This window comes from Haliotis asinina, chromosome 4 (assembly GCF_037392515.1).
Source record: "Haliotis asinina isolate JCU_RB_2024 chromosome 4, JCU_Hal_asi_v2, whole genome shotgun sequence".
Lineage (NCBI taxonomy): Eukaryota > Metazoa > Mollusca > Gastropoda > Lepetellida > Haliotidae > Haliotis > Haliotis asinina.
In genome coordinates this window covers 28,081,869-28,101,625 of record NC_090283.1, presented here as the reverse complement: position 1 = coordinate 28,101,625, position 19,757 = coordinate 28,081,869, and the positions used below count along the sequence as shown (strand labels likewise).

The 19,757-nt window shown below is 37.6% G+C and overlaps 2 protein-coding genes across 2 annotated transcripts in view; one reads left to right on the top strand and one right to left on the bottom strand.

The window, feature by feature from the left end:
- Positions 1 to 19,757, bottom strand: part of LOC137281471 (26S proteasome non-ATPase regulatory subunit 1-like) — a 274,250-nt gene that overhangs the window by 102,849 nt on the left and 151,644 nt on the right. The gene's annotated exons all lie outside the window — the stretch shown is intronic.
- Positions 1 to 19,757, top strand: part of LOC137281472 (5-hydroxytryptamine receptor 2C-like) — a 50,265-nt gene that overhangs the window by 17,203 nt on the left and 13,305 nt on the right. The window contains exon 2 of the mRNA XM_067812716.1: positions 15,913 to 16,513. Coding sequence (XP_067668817.1) covers positions 16,111 to 16,513 — 403 coding nt within the window. The 5' untranslated portion in view covers positions 15,913 to 16,110. The remainder of the gene's footprint in view (positions 1 to 15,912; positions 16,514 to 19,757) is intronic.

The following is a 19,757-nucleotide window of genomic DNA, read 5'->3' as shown; positions in this document are numbered from 1 at the left end:
CAACATAGTTTTCTTGCGGAGATCTACAAATGGTGATGTCTGTCTCTACCAAGAACCTGTTACTCTACATGCACCTAGACAGAGTTCTGACAGTGCAATGCAGCTTACATGACATCACCAACACAACAAGCTATTGCATGATGATGGGATCCACAGCATGTAATTGACATGAACAGGGACAAGTTTTTTAAAATCATTATCTTTTCACCTCCAATAACTCGGCCATTACTACATCTATGAGCAAGTGACAGTCTGGAGAAGCTGAGAGGTTTTTGTGCCAGATAATAGGTTCCACATTCTCCTGGTTTGACTGGATTTACTTTCACTTAACAAATGCACAATGTGCGTTATGAGGTTCGAAAATAGGATCTGGACTAAGTTCAGTAATTAGTTACAGTCTCACACAAAATCAATTGGTGTCTAAATTAAGACATTTCAGTTTTTCATAGATTTCGCAGCGTGTCTACAGGGCAGGTAAATAGAAGGTGAGAGATTCACAGATAGACTATAAACCAGTTACTATGTATTTTGTTATGTCAATTCCTGCCTTATGGTTGGCTATTCTTTGAGGACTTGACTTCAAATATTCACTTTCATCACCTGAAATGTTTGGTTCCCAATCAAGAAAAGTTTCTCCCACACAATGTGTTTGTGTTACAATTTCACCAAAAATGCTGACTCTTTAAATTCTTAGGTCCCAATACTAAAATGGAATGTTTTAAACATGTAATCAATTCATTTGTGGATTTCTCCGAGTGAGTAAGCAAGTTGGGTTTTACTCTGCTTTTATTCCTGCAATACTGCAGTGGGGGACTCTAGGCATGTCTCAGAGATGTCTGAAATTTCAATTTCTCCAAATTATTTTTTTGATTATATATATTTGAAAATCAGAGCATGATGTTTGAGAGTTACCTGGACAAAGAGATATTAAACCTTGGCAACATGCAGGTTACTTCATTTGATGGAAGAAGTTATTAGGGTCAGATATACATGCTCTTGAAGCTTATCCCAGATGTAGATTTCAAAGTTTGACTGATGAAAATCGGCTACTGAAACACTGTATTTTAGATGTATTTCTCCATAACAGAGAAGTTAATTTCTCCAGTAACATGCAAGCTATAATCATATCAATGTACACATGATTCAAACAGTTAATAGTCCTTTGTGCATGCCCTGAAATTACATTATCATCCACTTAAATAGGATGTAATATTCTGATCCAGTAAAAAAACCTGCCCATGTGAAATTGATTATTTTAAGCATAAGTTCTGTAGTCTCTTAATTATTGACACAAACAATTACCATCATTTTGGATACTAGGCACTTGAAAATGTTCTGATTCACTTAAATCTTTCCCTTTCTAGTCAAGTCAAAGTCCTGTAGTAGTGATAAAAAACATTTCATTCACATCTTATCATTTAACTTCAGTTCGTGATAACTGGTCACCCAACCCTCACCTGTGACACACATAATTTCAGTGATAAGATAGACTGTTCCCAATCTGTAGGGAAAACTAATCATGTTTACGTGAGACCTGATGACAGACAAGACCCATAATGTACAGAAGTCATGACTACATCTGACCATCAGTAAACCCTCAGATTAAACACTGCACTATATATACAGACAAAACCCATAATGCACTGAAGTCATGACAACATCTGACAATCAGTAAACCCTCAGATTAAACACTGCACTATATATACAAACCACTTGTTTATTGTTCTCTATTCCGATAGAGGCTACTTGCAAACTGAAAATATTTATCCCAGTAATTTCAATATACCATGTTATATTTACACATCGATTCATGTCAGGATGAGACCCATAAACTTGATATAACCATACGAATAAATAAGATGTGGAAGGAGGTATTTCGACACATACTTCTTGTGAAGACTAGATGAAGTAGCAGTTGAATAACAAGCATAACCAGAAACCGACCCTGCCTCTGGGAATTTTTTTGTTTTGTTTTTTTTTAAAAATGAAATCAGGCCATTTGGAAATGCCTTTTTGGTCAGCAACATTCTAAAAATGGATGTAGTGAACTGAAAGATTTGCACTGTTTGGAAACAGCTATCTGTACTATCTGGTAGGATTGGCATGGTACATCACAGGCCTCTTGTGAATGTTCCATAAAACAACATCATGGCACTCATCTTTATGCTTGAGATGATGCAGGGCTTTTGAACGCTCAATAACATCTTGGCATCAAGATCAGTTGAAGTGAGCTGTGGAGCCACATTTTAAACTTAATTCAGCACCTACACCTCTCAATGAGCTCCCTGAACACTCCAAGAGGAGAACATTTGCTTTGAAAGAAAAGCAATAATGTGTTTTCAATGTATCTAATTTCAGGCAAAGTCATTGCTTTTCCAAAATTCTCAAATGAAAATGATACATCACTGGACAACTTAATTAAAATTGAGTCAAGGCGAAAGGGCTAAGTTGTTTGAGGTTGTTGTCAAACATCCCATCTTCTTTTGGTTTTGACATCAGTGAAGTCAAAACCTTCTAGACCATTTCCTGATTATTCAGACAATACTTAATAGCCAAATAATCATTGCACTGATACTATATTTTACTGGACTTGGGTTATTAAATAGTGGCTGACTTGCAACGATTCTATGTGTAAAATTATCTCACATGTAGCACTGATGGCTACTCCTCAAGAATATTTTCAAATATCTCCACGTATCTACCCCATTGTCAGTGATAGACAAAGAGTCTCAGATTGTTAGAGCAGGAATCACTAAGTGAGCAAACAGTGGGTCTCCTCTGGTCCAGAAGGATACAGTGAGACAATATCTGACTGACAAGTTGAAGCAATTCCTATGCAGCCATCACAAACACTAGAACCCATAGATGTCATTCCCCTCGCCTCACCAAACGACTCCACAAAGCCTTGTTTTCATCTCCTCTGATGATACGACCAAAAGTTTGCTTTTTGTAATAACTTATCTGAATGACTTCAACAAATTGCTGCAAATAGAACCTCCATGTAAAGTTATGTGTGCGCAACACGCCCTTCAATATGGCCACCAAGCTGTTAATATGACCATCAGACAGTCCTTAAAATACACTTACGTCTGTGCAATATTCCACAACCATTCAAATATGAGAGTGCCTTTTCAGAATCAGATGGGCCTATTTTGAGTTGTGCTAAGGCCCTATCAATTTTGGTGATGGTGGCTCTGGGAGGGCAACTGATCGTATTAGGACTGGTCTCGATAGGATGAGGAGAGACAGATCCATCAAGTGATAGTAGAAACGGTAATGAATTATGACTCCTTATGCCACTATGTTCAAAATGAAATGGGAAACGAGCAAGTAAGCTCTCCGGCTTCCACTAATATTCTATTTGTTAGTAATAGGGTTGGTGTAGCCCACAAGGGATTTGCCTGTTCTGGTTGAGGCTGGTGGAGAGAGGACTACAGATGTCTATCAACATGAAATGGTCTCTAGTGTTTAGTCTACAGACTTAACAACTGATGTACATCACATTTTAAACTTTTATTCAATATTTACATATGTGGGAACACTCTGATAGCATCATGCAGTTATGAAATGGCCTTTAGGTAACTGTTGAAATGGACACAGTGACCCAGTTACCACCAGTGTTGATAGAACCACTTTCTCACTTGCCTGTCAAAATCTAAATTAACAGTATTACATTATCAGCAAAGGAAAATGACATCTTCACCTCATGCACAGACATTTATGATCCCATGATGAAAGATAAAATTTCAAGTTGTAACAGAGTTTAACAGGCAAGTGATTGTATAAGAAGAGCTTACCACTGCTCTTCAGCCTTCAAATACACCTCATACCAACAACAGAATAAAACCATAACAACCACTTCTATAGCAGGGGACTCAATTAAACTAACATATTCCAGTTGTCTGATAACTGTCTGAAATGTCTAACCTTTACATGAAGTACTGGCATGGAAATCAGCAACGTGGCTATTAGCATTCACACAATAGGTTTGCATACTAAGTGGAATCATATTAAATCAAGGCTGTCTTAGATTATAATCAGATATACAGTGAATCTTAAACTAATCCCATTTGGATGAAAGCTTTTCTCTAGTGTGCCCGACCTAGTACTGCCCTTTCTTCTCCGATCATCCTTCCTCTCTATCACTGAGCACAAGTTGGCGTCTGCTCATCACTGCGTCTGCTCCAGTTGCCGTCTGCCTCCCTAGACCTTCCTTTTTCCATCTGAGACTATTCTGTCTGGGGCTATAATGATTATTTTCCGAAGATTGGATTAGGTCTAGGTTACCAGCACAACATTGTATAATCAGCCTGTATCATGGTCAACTAAATGACCACAAAGCTGGAAGAAATTGCTCTCATTTTACCACAGAATAGAAGACTCTGACACAAGCTATCCCACTGGGCAATGACTGTTTCAGCAGACAACTCATTCTCTTAATGATATTCTTTCCTTAAAAGAGCATGATCTTTTCATAATCTGTTACTAAAACCAAGTAAGTTTTTCAGGTTTCATGAAATCTACTGTCAACCATTGCATCAATGTTTTTATGTACAAAAGTAATATCCCAATGGCCATGCTCTTTCAAAATAATCGGTACAGTTTAACAAAGAAGACACAAATCTAGATCTTCTCACTAGCCCTCTGAATCAACTTTCTAATGAATACTCCAAATGTAATGCATAAGGTCCATAAAACTGATATCATTCTACATACCATCTTGGGCATCTATTGTCCTAAAAAAATGACAGAAATAATGAAGAATGAAGAAAGGAAAAACAATGGACAATTTGAATAGTCAGGGGATTTATCTTGAGTCCTGTATTTGAGGGTTCCTGGGACTCATACTCTTAATTTTCAGGGCTCCTGGACTACAAAATGGTGGTCTAGTCACGTAAACATTATTATTTATTCTATGTTATAATATTGTTGCAATTCAGTTACTGTTATTGTATTGTGCATCATGATCATCACTGTAATTAAACTGCAGATGATATCATAACCCAGCCAGCAGAAGACTCAGCAATAAAGTGTTACTTGATCCACATTTTAGAAAAAAGTATTTGAACATTTTTTTCCATGTGGACGTGCTATTCTAATTTGTTGTGTCTATTGTCAATTTTTATGTGTATAGGAAGCAGGAATTTGCCTCCTGTAAATCTATGAATACTTGATAAAACAATACCCCAAAGCAGAAAGACTTCAGAGAGATCCATAGTTTTTATGACTTACTCGCAATTGAGCTCAACCTTTGATGCAGGCTACTGAGTCTTCATGGTATGACTTGCCAACAAGAAACAACTAAGATCACTATCTCATAGCCTGGAGGAAAGCACCCATTTATGTTGAATCTTACTCCCAAGCACTTCTGTGTGGATTAACGAACATTTAAACCAAATGCAAATCACAGGTAGGAAATTACTTTGATTTTTAAAATAAGTGTTCTCTTACGACAGGAGTTCTTACAAAACACACAAAGGGTGACTCTTGGGAAATACCATTTTCTCTAAATGTGTTTTTCCTACAAAAAACAAAAAAGGGAACTAAAGGATTTCTAAGATCTTCTATTTAGCGCTTCTACTGCCATGTAAACTTAAAGTGATGGCCACTAAAAGAAGGGGCTGTCTAATAGCAGAAAAACTGCGAGACAGGAAGGATGAAAGTCAAAAGTACCAGCTCTGATTACAACCCTAAATTGAAACATCTACTACCTTTCCTGTCAGTCTTTGTATATTTCATGGAGTATGCTATTAACTCCTTTATCAGCTGCCCTTGTTGTCAAGTAAGTTTCGTTTACTGATGTTAGATCCACACCAATCAGGATACAACTCACTAACCCAATACAAAATGTTAGTGCTTCCTATTTCTAAAGTTTCCTTCAAGCTTGTTAAAAAGGCAGCCAGTGATTTGTACAAATAATCAATGGCAGCTGGCAATTAATGTAAATACTGACAAGACTTGATTACTGTTGGGAAAGAGAAGGAGAATCAAACATAATTAGCTCTTCACGCCCAAGGTTGCAGTTTGGGAGGCTCAACTTCTAGGGCAGGGAGTGTGGCCTCCAGGCTTCTGTCCTTACAATCATGATAAGAAAATAGATTCCACTGACCTGTATACAACTTGTACTGTATAAATTCTAGGCCACCAGTACTTATTTTATTTAGGTCATACCCTGATCGGCTTTGTATGGTCCGTTTGAATTTGACACAGAAATGTGAATGTTTGACAGTAATTATGCTTGAAAAATATTTTCATAGCTAAACATAAGGTCCTGAAGTGAACCCAAACTGGTATGTTAAAAGCAATTTCTACCAAACAGGCATATTTCATAGTAAATCATAACTTCTCCTATTTTGTGGTTGTTGTCCACAAAGATAAAAATAATTTTCACAATTATTTTTAAAGCAAAAGGTAAAAAATGAATTGAGAAAATAAGTGTAATCCAATAAAATTTTGACCACGATGCCTAAAATCTGATGCTGTCTCATATACAACTTTTGAGAAGTACTCAGAGCTGTTGGATGCCTCTCCAGAGGGTAGTGTGTGGGAGTTATTCTGAGTTATGTCCTGATACCACAAATTGCCAAACCAGTGAACCACTGGGACTACTAACGATCCCATTTGATATAGACACAGCATGATTTGTTCCCCTACACCACAGGCCTGCCAATAGACATCCCAACAATAGATCTGGAGCAGATTCTCTCATATGGCTATCAACTGAAGAACAACATCATGCACATATCTATTGACAGTAACTGGAGCTTATAGTCTGGTTTGCTCCTCATTTTCAATTTAGCTGGGTCATTTAGCCCCACAAGAAGTTGTAATCTGAAAACTTAATCAATGTATCTTGCAGACTGTGCATCAGCTAATGTGTTTTTAAGACTTACAGATGATGTTGCTTAGGGAGAAAAAAACATATTCAAAGTCATTTCACAACATCAGTCCTGTGGGCCAACGTGCAATTGTACAAAGTGAAATGTAATGGTCCATTCTAGGGAACATTATCATCATGAGATAAGTCTGTTTCAAACACAAGCCACTGAAGCATGCGTGGGTGCTGACTGGTAAACTGGGATGATCATGAACATGATACAATGAAAACAATGAAAATTACCAATAACTAATCCTAGAGTATCACAAAAACACATGAAGAAAAACTGCTGCTATAAAATATTGCAGTTAGCAAGATTCTGTACTTAGCATTCTGTGTAAATGTTTCTATTCACTTCTAATAGATTCCCTAGAGTGCCTCTGTGATTTCAATGGGTTCTTTAAGCTCAAAAACCTCTATGATCAAAATGAACAAATACCAACCACAAAATGTTTGGTGATAATGGCATACACCAGATGATTTTAGTGTTTTAAACAATAACTTAATGAAAGCCACATGGAATCATGTACAAAAGTGCACAGAATCTCAGTGGACCCTCAGTATCCAGAGTTCACCCCAAGATGCTTCATTAGACAATGGGCTTTTCAAACACACAAATCTAAAGTAATGTTTCTACTACATTAGCCTCCTGATAGCTTGAAACACTAAAACCAAATTATATGTCATTTCTCCCTGATCTTTGTTAATTATGCACTGACATCATCTTCTTCTATGCTGCAGAAAAAGTCACTTCATTTAGGATCTTTGTAATTAGCAGGCCTGAATAGCTCAACATTTTGTCAAAAGAACAAAATATATTTCAGTCCTCAAAACATTCATTAGGAGTTATCTTTGTTCACTTGACAGGTCAGGAGTGAAGTGCAAGTTATTGAGAGACACTATAGAGGTCATGAATGAGGGTCCAACTTATCAAAGGTCACTATAGAGGCCAGGAATGAGGGTCCAAGTTATCAAGGGTCACCATAGAGGCCAGGAATGAGGTCCAAGTTATTGGGGGTCACTTTTGAGGTCAGAAGTGAGGTTCAAGTTATCAAGGGTCTCTACAGAGATCAGGAGTGACGCTCAAGATATCAAGGGTCACAATAGAGGTAAGGAGTGATGTCCAAGTTATTGAGGATCACTATAGAGGTCAGGAGAGAGGTCAAAGTTTTCAATTTCATGCAATAAAAACCTTGTATAATTCCCATCTTCGTTATATTCCTCAAGGTGACATCTCAACACACTCTTACCTGAGGTTTCTGTCTAGGTATTCAACCAGAAAATCAGTTGCATTTGCCACAATTATAGCGATTCCAACACGCAACAGTTTAACATGCACATGCTAAGCACATGGTAATAAGAACATAACAACGCCAACAAATACAAGACCTATCAGGAGCTGGTAACTGGCGGCTGAATCTTATCTTCCAAAAATATACAAATATAGATTTTTGTTAAAGATTGATGACAAACAGTTTCCATGACAACTTGATCTCAACTGGCAATAGCAGAAATGCCTTAATACCAAAGTTGAACATTCAGCTGAATACAAACTGGGAGACAGATACTGTTTGTTGTTTCCAGGAAGTCTGGTGTTGGAAATAAGTTATTCATTTGGATGAGGCTTTAATGGCCATGAGGATTCAGCTGAAGTAATGAAACAAACTTGCCTCATGAAATAAATTTTCCATGACAGTTTCCATGAATCATTTGATATTCTGCTCTCCTGAGAGGATTCTCAGTTCTAAGTGTTCTCAAAGGAGTCTGTGATCCTCAAACATCAAAAGTGAAAGATAAAATTTCACTATTGAATTTGCTAAAAACACAAATTGAACATTGTAAATATATGACATACTGGGTTGTGTTGTTTAAATAATAGACCCTTTCCAAGTAAAATGTCTGTGTGCCCATCACTTAAAACTTAACCTAAATATTTTTGACAAGTGCAGCAATAGAAATCTACAAAGCACATAGACAACCAATTACACCTCTTTTCCTTCAAACCCTTTTCATACTTCAGTGAAAGTGGTACTGGTATATCGAACTACTATTGGAAAGACTGTGGTCTCTCTCACAACAGACAGGCCAGATGGACAGCATTCAATAGTGCCTCTGCTTGGTTATTATACCCATGAAGATCTGGGTGAGAACTGATCTTCAGTAACCCATGTTTGTCAAAAGAAATGATTAACAGGATAGGATAGCAAGACTTGTTGACATGGTTGCCACATGTCATCATATCCCAGTTGCTTAGGTTGATGTTCATGCTGTTGATCACTGGATTGTCTGGTCCAAGATCAATTATTTACAGACTGCCATCATATAACTGTATTGCTGAGTGTGTCATAAACCTAAACTCAACTGACTGACTGACTGACTGACTGACTGACTGACTGACTGACTGACTGACTGACTGACTGACTGACTGACTGACTGACTGACTGACTGACTGACTGACTGATAATAGCAACCAGTACTTGGAAAGTTCTACTGTAACAAGAAGCCTTTGTAACCCATGTGTCAAAAGGACCTGACAGATTCCTGTGTTTTATTACATGATCTACAAGAATCCTATCCAGTTTTATGTCCAGTATCAACTATCGTAATTCCTATGACATCAAACCCCACTCTAGACTACCAATTAGTTATCTTTACAGACTAAATAAGGCCTTTCTTACCAGTGAAATGGTATAAATCTGTTGGACAATGTGTTTAAGGAACATATTTCATCTTGTGGATTTGGCTTTGAGAACATAGGTGATGTGTCCAGAATAAGCCATGTTACAAAGGTAAGATCAGTCAAAACTGATATCAATTATGTTTTTCTTGATGCTTTAATCATGATGGCTTTGATGTCGCTTTGATAAATAGCAGACAGTTTCTAGAGGTTCCAGCAAAGCCAGGTCTGACTTAAGTTTCAAACAGCTTATTAAGACAGTTCAACAGACACCTTGGGCTTTACAGATAACATTTCAGAACCCACACGTCTCAAATGAATAACATGGTCATTAATTATGTTATTGAAGTAAACAATGTCAGAGGTTCAGGTTTGAGGAACATAATTGACAGCCTCTCAAATGTTGTTTTTGCACATTTTTCATTAGAAAAAAAACACAGCTGTCAAGAGATTGAACAGCTATATCTTATTTACCTCCAGCTTCCATCAAATGATACTTGTGAATGTAAAAATATTCCTTGATACTCATTTCCATACTAAGAAAATATGTTGAACTTCTTAACTGCAGCATGTACAAGATTATGTCAGACTCATAAATTAGATGAGTATCCTAGTGATCACACAAAAGGTCTAGGTTCATTTCCAGCATGGTACAAACAAACCCATACGTTCCCATAGTATGAAAGTGCTGAAACATTCTAATAACATTTCTGAAAATGCCATTAATCTATACTGAGTATACAAAAATAGTAACTGAAATTCAAGGGACGCTTTAAATAATTAGGCCAGACCAAATATATATCTTGTTTTATGGAACCAACAAAAATAGTAACTGAAATTCAAGGGACGCTTTAAATAATTAGGCCAGACCAAATATATATCTTGTTTTATGGAACCAACTGAAATTTTTTTTTGAAGAATAAGAAAAAAAAATATAAAATTTTCCCACTCAAAAAATAAAATCCTAATGTTCCTATTGGCTAAAAATGTAAACTCACAAGAAAATACTTTTTTTATGTTGTTTTTTTACCCATATTCACTTCATAAATTGCCAAAAGTATAAAACCTTGAGTATTTTGAAGGAACATTACTCTGATTGGAAATTTTTGTACCGCATGCCTTAAGGTTTTCAGAGGACAAAAATTTGTAAAACAAGAAAAAAAATTGGTCTGGCCTTACTATGACAATTAAAAAGATTTAAGGAGTCCTTCGTTTTGACATGAGAAACTACCAAAAGACCCCCAGACCTCCCTGAATTTGTAACAGTGTCTCACAATAGGAATTCCCATTACATGAAATACTGAAATGTTTCACAATGGGGGCATTTTCTGTCAGCAAACTTGAGTACTAAAGTTGGGCTAAAAGGTAATGTATATGGTAAAGGGAAAGACAGGCTGAATGAGATGAGGCCAGCTAACAATATGAGGTGAGAAGTTTGGCACTTGGCACAGATATCTGGTGAGTTATCCTGCTCTCACAGTTCTGTACAGATCTACCTCAGCAGGTGCTTGTACACCTGAGGGCTGGGTGTCAATAGGAAACCAGCTACAGAAATTCTCGCCAAGATTATCCAGGATAAAAAACTTTAGGAGGTAACAGAGATATGATAACGATGTTAATTCGCTAGTTAGTGTCTGGTGGCAAAGTTACAATTGTTTCTATGCAGACATTTAACTTCACACCACTCTTTAAGACTGTTTCTGTAAGTGTAATCTATGTAGAATACATGAGGACCCTACAATGAGGTTTGTGAAATAAAAGCAGGCAAATGTTTCATAGAAACAATAGACATAGCCTATATTTAATTCATACATTAACAAACAAACCCTATAGCTTTCAACACAGCAAAGAAAGTCTTAGTGTCAATTCTGAAGATTGAAAGGTAAAAGAAATGGTTCTGTTGATTCAATGTTATTCCACAAATATCAAATCAGGCTGACATAACCAGTAACCAACAGCTCATGAAACACATTTGATTAGATAAAAATTCAAACAGCTGAAAGCCATAGTTCTAAAATAGTGAGTCACAAACAACAGAAGAAAACCTGAAACAGATTAACATAACACGACACTTGTGTCCATGACCCAGTGTCACAATCTAGAACCACCAGGTTCATTCTGACCCTTGCATGAAGACATCTATTTACAGTTTATCTAACTTATCTCCAAATTTTGCCAGTAGTACGCTTACATCGAGGACACAGTTCAGCAAAACCTATTGAAGCATGATAGTTTATAATAGCTACAAGTATTTTTTTAATCTATGAAACTTCTCACTCAAATGCATAACCAATTTATTTCATGCAAATAAGATTACCAATATTTCTTTCATCTAATATCTTCCATGGGGATTATTTCACATGAAAGTATTAAACATAACAGACATCATTTTCAAATGAAAGTAAATCAATTCTGACAACCTAAATCTGTCTTATAGCATGTGGGAATATTGTAAAGGGATTATGACTCAAACTTCATGCAAGAGAGTGTTTTCCTAGAACATTTCCAGCCATGACAAGCAAACAATAAACAAAGCATTTATTTCCCCATCATGTGAAGCCATCAATAAATCACTGTTACAAGCAATCTCCAAGAAGAATCATCAATACTTTCAATCTCAAATAAAAAGGCTAATCATTTACAGTTGATGAATCACTATCTCCAGTCTCCTCAATCCATGGAGTAAAGTAACCTCCCTCCTGTATGCCAGCCAGGAAACATGGTACCTCCACATTCTCACCCCCTCTCAAAGTAAACTGTTAAATGTTGGGTGAATGGTCATCTATTTCCGAAACCTTTACACAGTATTAATCTGTGAGCCAATCAGGCCTATTTTTAGTGATGTTCGACCAGGTATGACAGACATCAGATCTCCTTTTGTCTCCCACTCACATGGCTTGATCCTCCTCCTGAATCTTCTGTCAAAATCATCTCCTTGTCAAAACACTCATCTTACATGTTGCTGCCAGCTTGGATGGGACTGCTACATTTAAAGGTATGTTACGAACCTACATTAGAATTCAAAGACTTAGCTGTTAGCCGACAATGCTCTTGATAGTCTATGACGATTCGTTGAGGAATATCCCAGTGTGTCACTACCAGCAGGTGTCTGATGATCACTTCTACAGATATTTGCGTGCAGGTTACAACCTGCACCTAGCAATGTATATTTATAGATTGATTCAGTGGAACCTATTTATCATTGACAAGTTGAAGGTATTTTGTGAGGTGTTGTTTTCTTCCTCGGCCTAAGAGTCTACTTAAGTAGGTCCCCATATAACATCTTCAGTATGCACTTGTCAGTTCCAGTCAGCTAGCAACATGTCCTCTTGGAAACTATACAAGTACTTTTAGTTTTCAAGCATCAGAAAGTAGCCTGTTTTCTTTGTTTTAGTTCACTCTCACTGGGATACCCACTACCTTGTAAAGATGGAGTCAGTTTAGGAACACTATCCTAAGATATAACACATATCCACAGTTTCTGTTCTTGACATTTCAATGAGGTGCAATTGTATTCTTGACATTTCAATGAGGTGCAATTATATTCCTCTATTTCTATCCCTACAGAAGTTGGGTGAGATTTTTGTATAGCTGTGTTCTGTTTGATATTGGTGCACTTTCCTTCAAGAACTTCATGTCACAAAAGTATTTCAGGCGAATAGGTTGCTTATAGTTACAAGTAAGCAAATTCAATGTCCCAAATCTAAAGCTGTGTTGGGCATTGGCACATTTTCTGCCACTCTGCCACTCTGCCACTTCATGAATACAGATATATGTATGCTATTTGTGGGTTGTGAACCATGGATGTTGTGTGGTACTTTATTACAACATAGCACTGTTCCAGTTGAGTTGTTGCATTTAAACACTTGTCCTGCTAGAACATCTGTCTCCCTTCGGGGAATGAGTGAGTACATCCCAGCATGGGATTGTTCTGACTGACTAAGGAGCGAAATCAAAATCAAACTGGGATTCAAACTGCTGGTCAGCAGATCCTGCCATGTCTGTGATGGGAGGCTGTTCTCCCACAGACTGCAGGGCCACCCATGTGCTATGGCTGGATGGAAATAATGGAGTGTTCATTACACATTGATATCCTGGCTATACAAAAACAAAATGAAAATGAAATAAACTAATATACTTGTGAGTAGTTTGGGATGAAACTGAGGTTTGAATATTTAATTACAGAAAAAATTGTATCCCACATATCACATGAACTTGGCCATGTACCTCAACGTGTCAAAATCTCATAACACATGTACATGGAGCCAATTTTCTTCAATCCAATATTGAAATTTCCATCAATAACAGATTTAATGCTTATAGGCATGTTGAATGATGACTTCAGTAGTCTTGAAGCTCCAGTGAAGCATGTTCCATACAACCACTACACACGTCTGACATGGGAAGGGGTGTAATCCCACTGGCAGATCTAACACTATTGACAGGCTTAAGTTTAAGGTATAGAAGCTACAGGGAGTGCTACATTGATCAGGAGAATGCATGCCCTTGATCAATACATCCTTTCAATACCCACCAAAGCTTATGTTTGTTACAATATACCTATCGTCGTGTTTATCAGTGGACTACAATACAACATATTCAGCCATTTTGTATAAAGCTCATCATCAATTTATTACTTATGTCTGTCAAACAAACTAGTCTATCATCACCACAGCCCATATCAACCCAGTTAACGATTATTAATTATCTTACTACGAGCCTGCCAGCTGCATGGCACACCAACCTTAACAAAGCATTACACAGAATACACAAGACACCTCCCTGTCAATTTAAGTCAACCATTAGAATTCAACAAGTGTTGGAATGGCTGCAGCAAGTCAGTGACATGTGTACAGACATTCCCATTCCATGAATGGATTGTAGGAGCCCAACTCTGACAACCATGTAAATGACACCCTTGCGGTACCAGAGTAGTCCATGGGGCTCATTTTAACTCACAGTCAGTTAAACAAGTGTCACTGGCTTCCTGACACTCCCAGTCATGATCTACCTGCAGGTTTTCTCTGTCATCTACTGACATATAGTTCCCTTACGTAAGTGGACATGCAGACCTCCTAGCACCAGATTAGCTGGAAACATGATAGTTGGAGGGTATCAGTGATGCCACCAAGACAAGATCACTTTTTGAAAAAAATATTTTCAAAAATGGTTATTTGTTGCCCTCTAGCATTTCAAGTGAGTATATGTGACTACACGCAATACTTAGATTTTCAAATGATGTGAATGCTGGAAGATATATGTCTGAAACAGGTTGTGGAATTAGTGAGTGAGCCAATCAGGTTTGTTTCTGTCTTCATCCAGGTGAAAGAAGAATTTAATTTTTGATATGGCCAAATGTCAGGAAACGTTCACAAATGTAGATGCCCACTGTGGTGAAAGTTGTTATTTAGTTTCCCGAATCCATAAAATAATTTGGGATTAAGAAAATGAGTGTCACAGATTTAAAAACCAAAAGAATATATAGAAAGCAGCTGCTAGCAGCCATTGTTCACAAGACCGACAAGACAAACCACTCCTACACAGCTGAGTCAACAACTGTGAACAACAAAATACTGTCAACTATGTCTAGATCATATCTGCCATTCTTTTTCTGTAGCAATCTGAGAACAAGTCTGATACCCTTTTCATAAGAGGTCAATTTATTAAAACTAAGAGCCAATCATGTGGCCAGGTTCCTGTTCATCTTAATGATCAAAAGTGAGGGAAGAGGTTTGAACAGTAATCCACTAGTATCAAAGCATGTCAGATTGATGTGGACTGAATGCCTGAGGTGACGCAGATTTCAGACATTTGTTACTTTATCACAGTGATGACAAACTTTGAGACACGATCAGTATGAACCAGCATTTAAACCCACAATGATACTGGGCAGGTACAAAAGTCACAACTGTGCCCAGTGAATTGCAAATGGGCCACCCATGTCTCCCACTGACAAAAAATAGAAAATACATGATGCTCAGACATCATTCAAATCAAACATGACTTTCAAAATAATTCCAAAATCGATACAAATGTATCTTATGTAATTGGCCATCACTGTTACTAGTTTATGTACAACTGTGCTGCCTGAATACACCTACAGAGTGATGTTCATATACCAGTGCCTCCCAAGTGATCAAACGGCCACAAAGTTCAATTGATTCTCTCTATTAATGGTGTGTAATAATGCATTCATCACCTTAGGAAACCATAGACATGCAAGTTTCAACTCTGCAAGTCAGGTATTAGCCCTCAACAGTGCGTGCCATCTTTTGAAGCAGAAATGTAGAAGAATTTGTTCTAATTCAATCAATGAGAGAATGTGAATTTTGTAATGCACTTGAACATTGTATTTCAGATAGCGTCTGTCTGTGGGAGTGGGAGACCTCACAGCTGAAAAGTCCTGACTACGTGATACCAGACACAACCTATAACTCTCTGGAAGAAATGCAACTTGTTGTTTCACGGAAGAGTCAATGGCAGATAAGATGATAAGGGTGCCAGCCCATCAGGCCCCTAGCTAGATCCTACATGTGTTGTGTGGCTATTGAATGGAATGATCAGTGGGGCAACCCTGAGCAGGATCTACCTGGTGTGGTGTAACAGTGTCAAGCAATACCCTCATGACTATCTGCTTCTGGTTGCTTGCAGTGTCCCCACAGTGTCCCGAGTCAGGATGTGCACCTGGGAGGCGGGGTGCAACGTGACAGGGGCAGGAGGGGCGGGGGGCAATAACACCACTTGGGTGGGTGTGGAAGAAAGAGAACACAATTGGAACGTTCTTCTGCTGGCGCCAGTGGTTGTGTTCGGGGTGGCCGGGAACACTCTGGTCATCATGGCCATATCGCTGGAGAAGCGCCTACAAAATGTCACCAACTACTTCCTCATGTCCTTGGCAGTCACAGATTTACTCGTGTCCCTCATTGTCATGCCACTTAGCATCATCAACGAGATTACAGGTGAGTCAAATAACAGTTTTGTACAAGTGGTCACGTGTTAATCAATATTGATGTTGTTGACTCATAGGGACATGAGATAGGGCTCTCTGATAGTAACAGAAACATACTTCACAGAGCAGAATATCAGTCAAGCAGGTACTGCTCTGTATTGCCTGAACACCACACAAGCAAGGTTTACAGCAGGTTATTGTAATTACTTCATACAGGACACTTTCAAAAACACCCTCCAAAAAACCTAGCTGTATAATGTATGTGCATAATACACAGCATACTACAGCAATACATCACATGGATCGTCAACAAACTGTTTCCAACTTCAACAGAAAATATTTAGCCTTCTTTTCAAAGATGTCATGTATCAGTGATATAATCTGTGTCAACAGAGACGTCTGTAACAATACTGTAAGAAATAATAACTTACAGAAACTTTTTCTGGTTCAGTCGAAGTTTACAATCAACATGGGCAACAAAGCATTACAACACCTTAGCATATGAATGCTTAGAAGCAAAGGGGTTAATTGATTGTTCTTGCGTAATCTGGTTCAGGAGATAATGTGGATGAGAATAGTGGCATCACTAAACACTGACAGAACTACAAAAAATACACAAGATTTCAATCATGATTAGCTTAAGTATCTATTTCTGAATTTTAATAGAGGCAAGAAAATACCTTTAAGTGCAAAACCTAAAAGAACAAACCCAGATTAAAAAACTATGACCAGGGTGTTCTCATAGAGGATTACTAATGGTGAAATCAAATTGACTTAAAATAGTGCAGTGTAATTTCATTTCAGTGAAGACATGATGGAAGAAATAAAGAGCACATTACCCGATAAAAAATTCTAAAAGCCTACTTAAAAAGCTCTCAAGAAAAATCTTCATTACCATCCAATCCAGAATTATATTTACCTAAATGCTTGAAATCTGCTCTTTTGCCATGGAAATACCACCGTTATTTCAGAATGGAAAGAAGTGCTTTCTAAATCAATGAAGGGCTGTTCCCTTAAACTTTACTCCATGTCATGTGTTCTTCGCGCCAAGTATCCGATGCATAAACTGATAGAGCATAATTTATCCTTGTCTTACAATAAACAGCACACGCACAATCATGTACAATCAAGGAATCTTACGAAATACCTCCAACTGAACTATGGCATGAGAGGCTTCAACTGATTGACAATTGGATATGTGTCTCTGTGTGAGGTTCTCATCTCCAGGTAGACATGCCCCAAGCCACACAGAGGCCTTACTGCATGGATTTCATCATTTGTGATTCCTGGAGCTTTTAGCACTGCGATTTACCGATTTGAGAGAGTTTTTGCCAAGTGTCTAAACACAAAAGGCTGCCTATCACTTATCAGTTGATGAAGCAGCGCGTTACAGCGATAAATCGAGAAGTAAGGAGAAATTGTGAAGATTCATGTGTGGATTTATGGGATATTCTGCCTGCATCCTCCATAAAGTTGGATGGAAAAAGCCATCTGAATGTTGCCGAGAGCTGCACTGCTGCAGTGGTGTATGCTCCACAGAACAATCACAAAGTGTTTTACAGCACAGGGCCTCACGTGAAACGATAGTTCTCAATTCCAGTTGGATGAGGAGTTAGTAGCTTTATATCTTCATAACTCAACAAGTCACAAGTCTAAAAAGAAAACATCCACTGCAGTGTAAGTCAGACATAAAGATGTCCCTCAGGTTCCACTAAAATTATGAGCAATCTCTAATGTATGAAGGCAAGAGAACTTCTTCGGACAAATTGTGAGCAATATTTTACATGGCAGCATGAGGAGATATTTCAAAATGTTTAATTTAGTTGTAAATTAATTACCAACCTTAACCATGCTAACAGATATGTCAAAACATGGATTCTATTCCGACATGTTCATCCAGAACTAATTGCAGTAATTACACTTCAAAGACAGCACAAGCTGTGAGCAAAGAAACATGTATGGTAGGATTACACATGCAGGAAGGTTATAACAACACATTACTTATACAATTTACAAATATATTATATCTGCTAGTTACAGTGGAGAGGAAAAAGGTCATTTCATCCATAACAAACCCAGACATAGCAACTATAACAATATCCTCCAGTACAAAGCAGTCAAAACCATGATCACAAAATGCATCAAAGGTTACTGAAAACATTTTGCACCACCATGCAAAACTTGTAAACTCTCTCATGTTTTCAACAACAAAGTGATCCGTTACTGCAATAAAACACATATTTTTAAAGTACTATTACGTATTGGAATTAAATAATTGCGCAAAATCAGAACTCGGAATAGCAATTCATTTGGAGAGCTTAAAATATCAATTCTGCTCGACATCAAAGCTTTTTCAAACCATTACAAAGAAATGTGTTGGAATAATAAAAGTAAAGGCAATCAAGAGTTTGTGACCTGCCTCCGCTCATCAATAGTGATTTATTGCTTCACTGATCAGCATCGACTTTTAACACTTGACTTCACGAATCTCGTAATCAGTGGAAGTACTCAACAAATCCATGCCCAGTCAACGTCAACAAACAGAGGAGACGTCATTGTTTTCAATGGTTGGAGTTAGTTTGGTTTGTATCCAGCGTTTACCTCACTTATCTGGTACTGTGGACTCCATACACTACAGTTGGTCAAGTGGTTTTCATCAATGTCTTCTCATACCCCTTTTCCTCAGTTATATCTGGCTGTACAGACTACGGACATACTAACTAACTCATGCATGAAATGATTCCTAATTAACTACCCACTAGTCAATGTTTTCTAAATTAATCAAATTATTGTGAGATCTTTTAATTGTGAGGTAGGAAATGCTAGTCGGAAAGTAGCACTTGTGTTAACAGCAGAACTATTTGTATTCACTGATAAAAGAACTGAACGGTCCAATAAATCATACCATAAAATCTTATCTTGAAAACAAGAGCTAACAAAATGAGTTAACTGGAGAGTTCAAATCAAACGTTTTGCAAACTATACATAATATTCTTAACAACCCATTTCCAACAACTGAAACCAACACACAATGGCAACTAAAACTGTAAAAGCTCTTTTTCAATGTTTTTTAAACATTTTTCTTGTTAAGCAGACAACCTTGGAAGAGCAATAAATGTATGAAAAAATTGTCAAAGCATCTGTTGAAAAATATTGTTATTATGCAAGCCGGTCTTTCTAATCCAGGAGGATGTCTCAAACAATCACTGTCCTCCCAGGGGAGGTACCAAGACAGTTTTAGTAGATGCTGATTA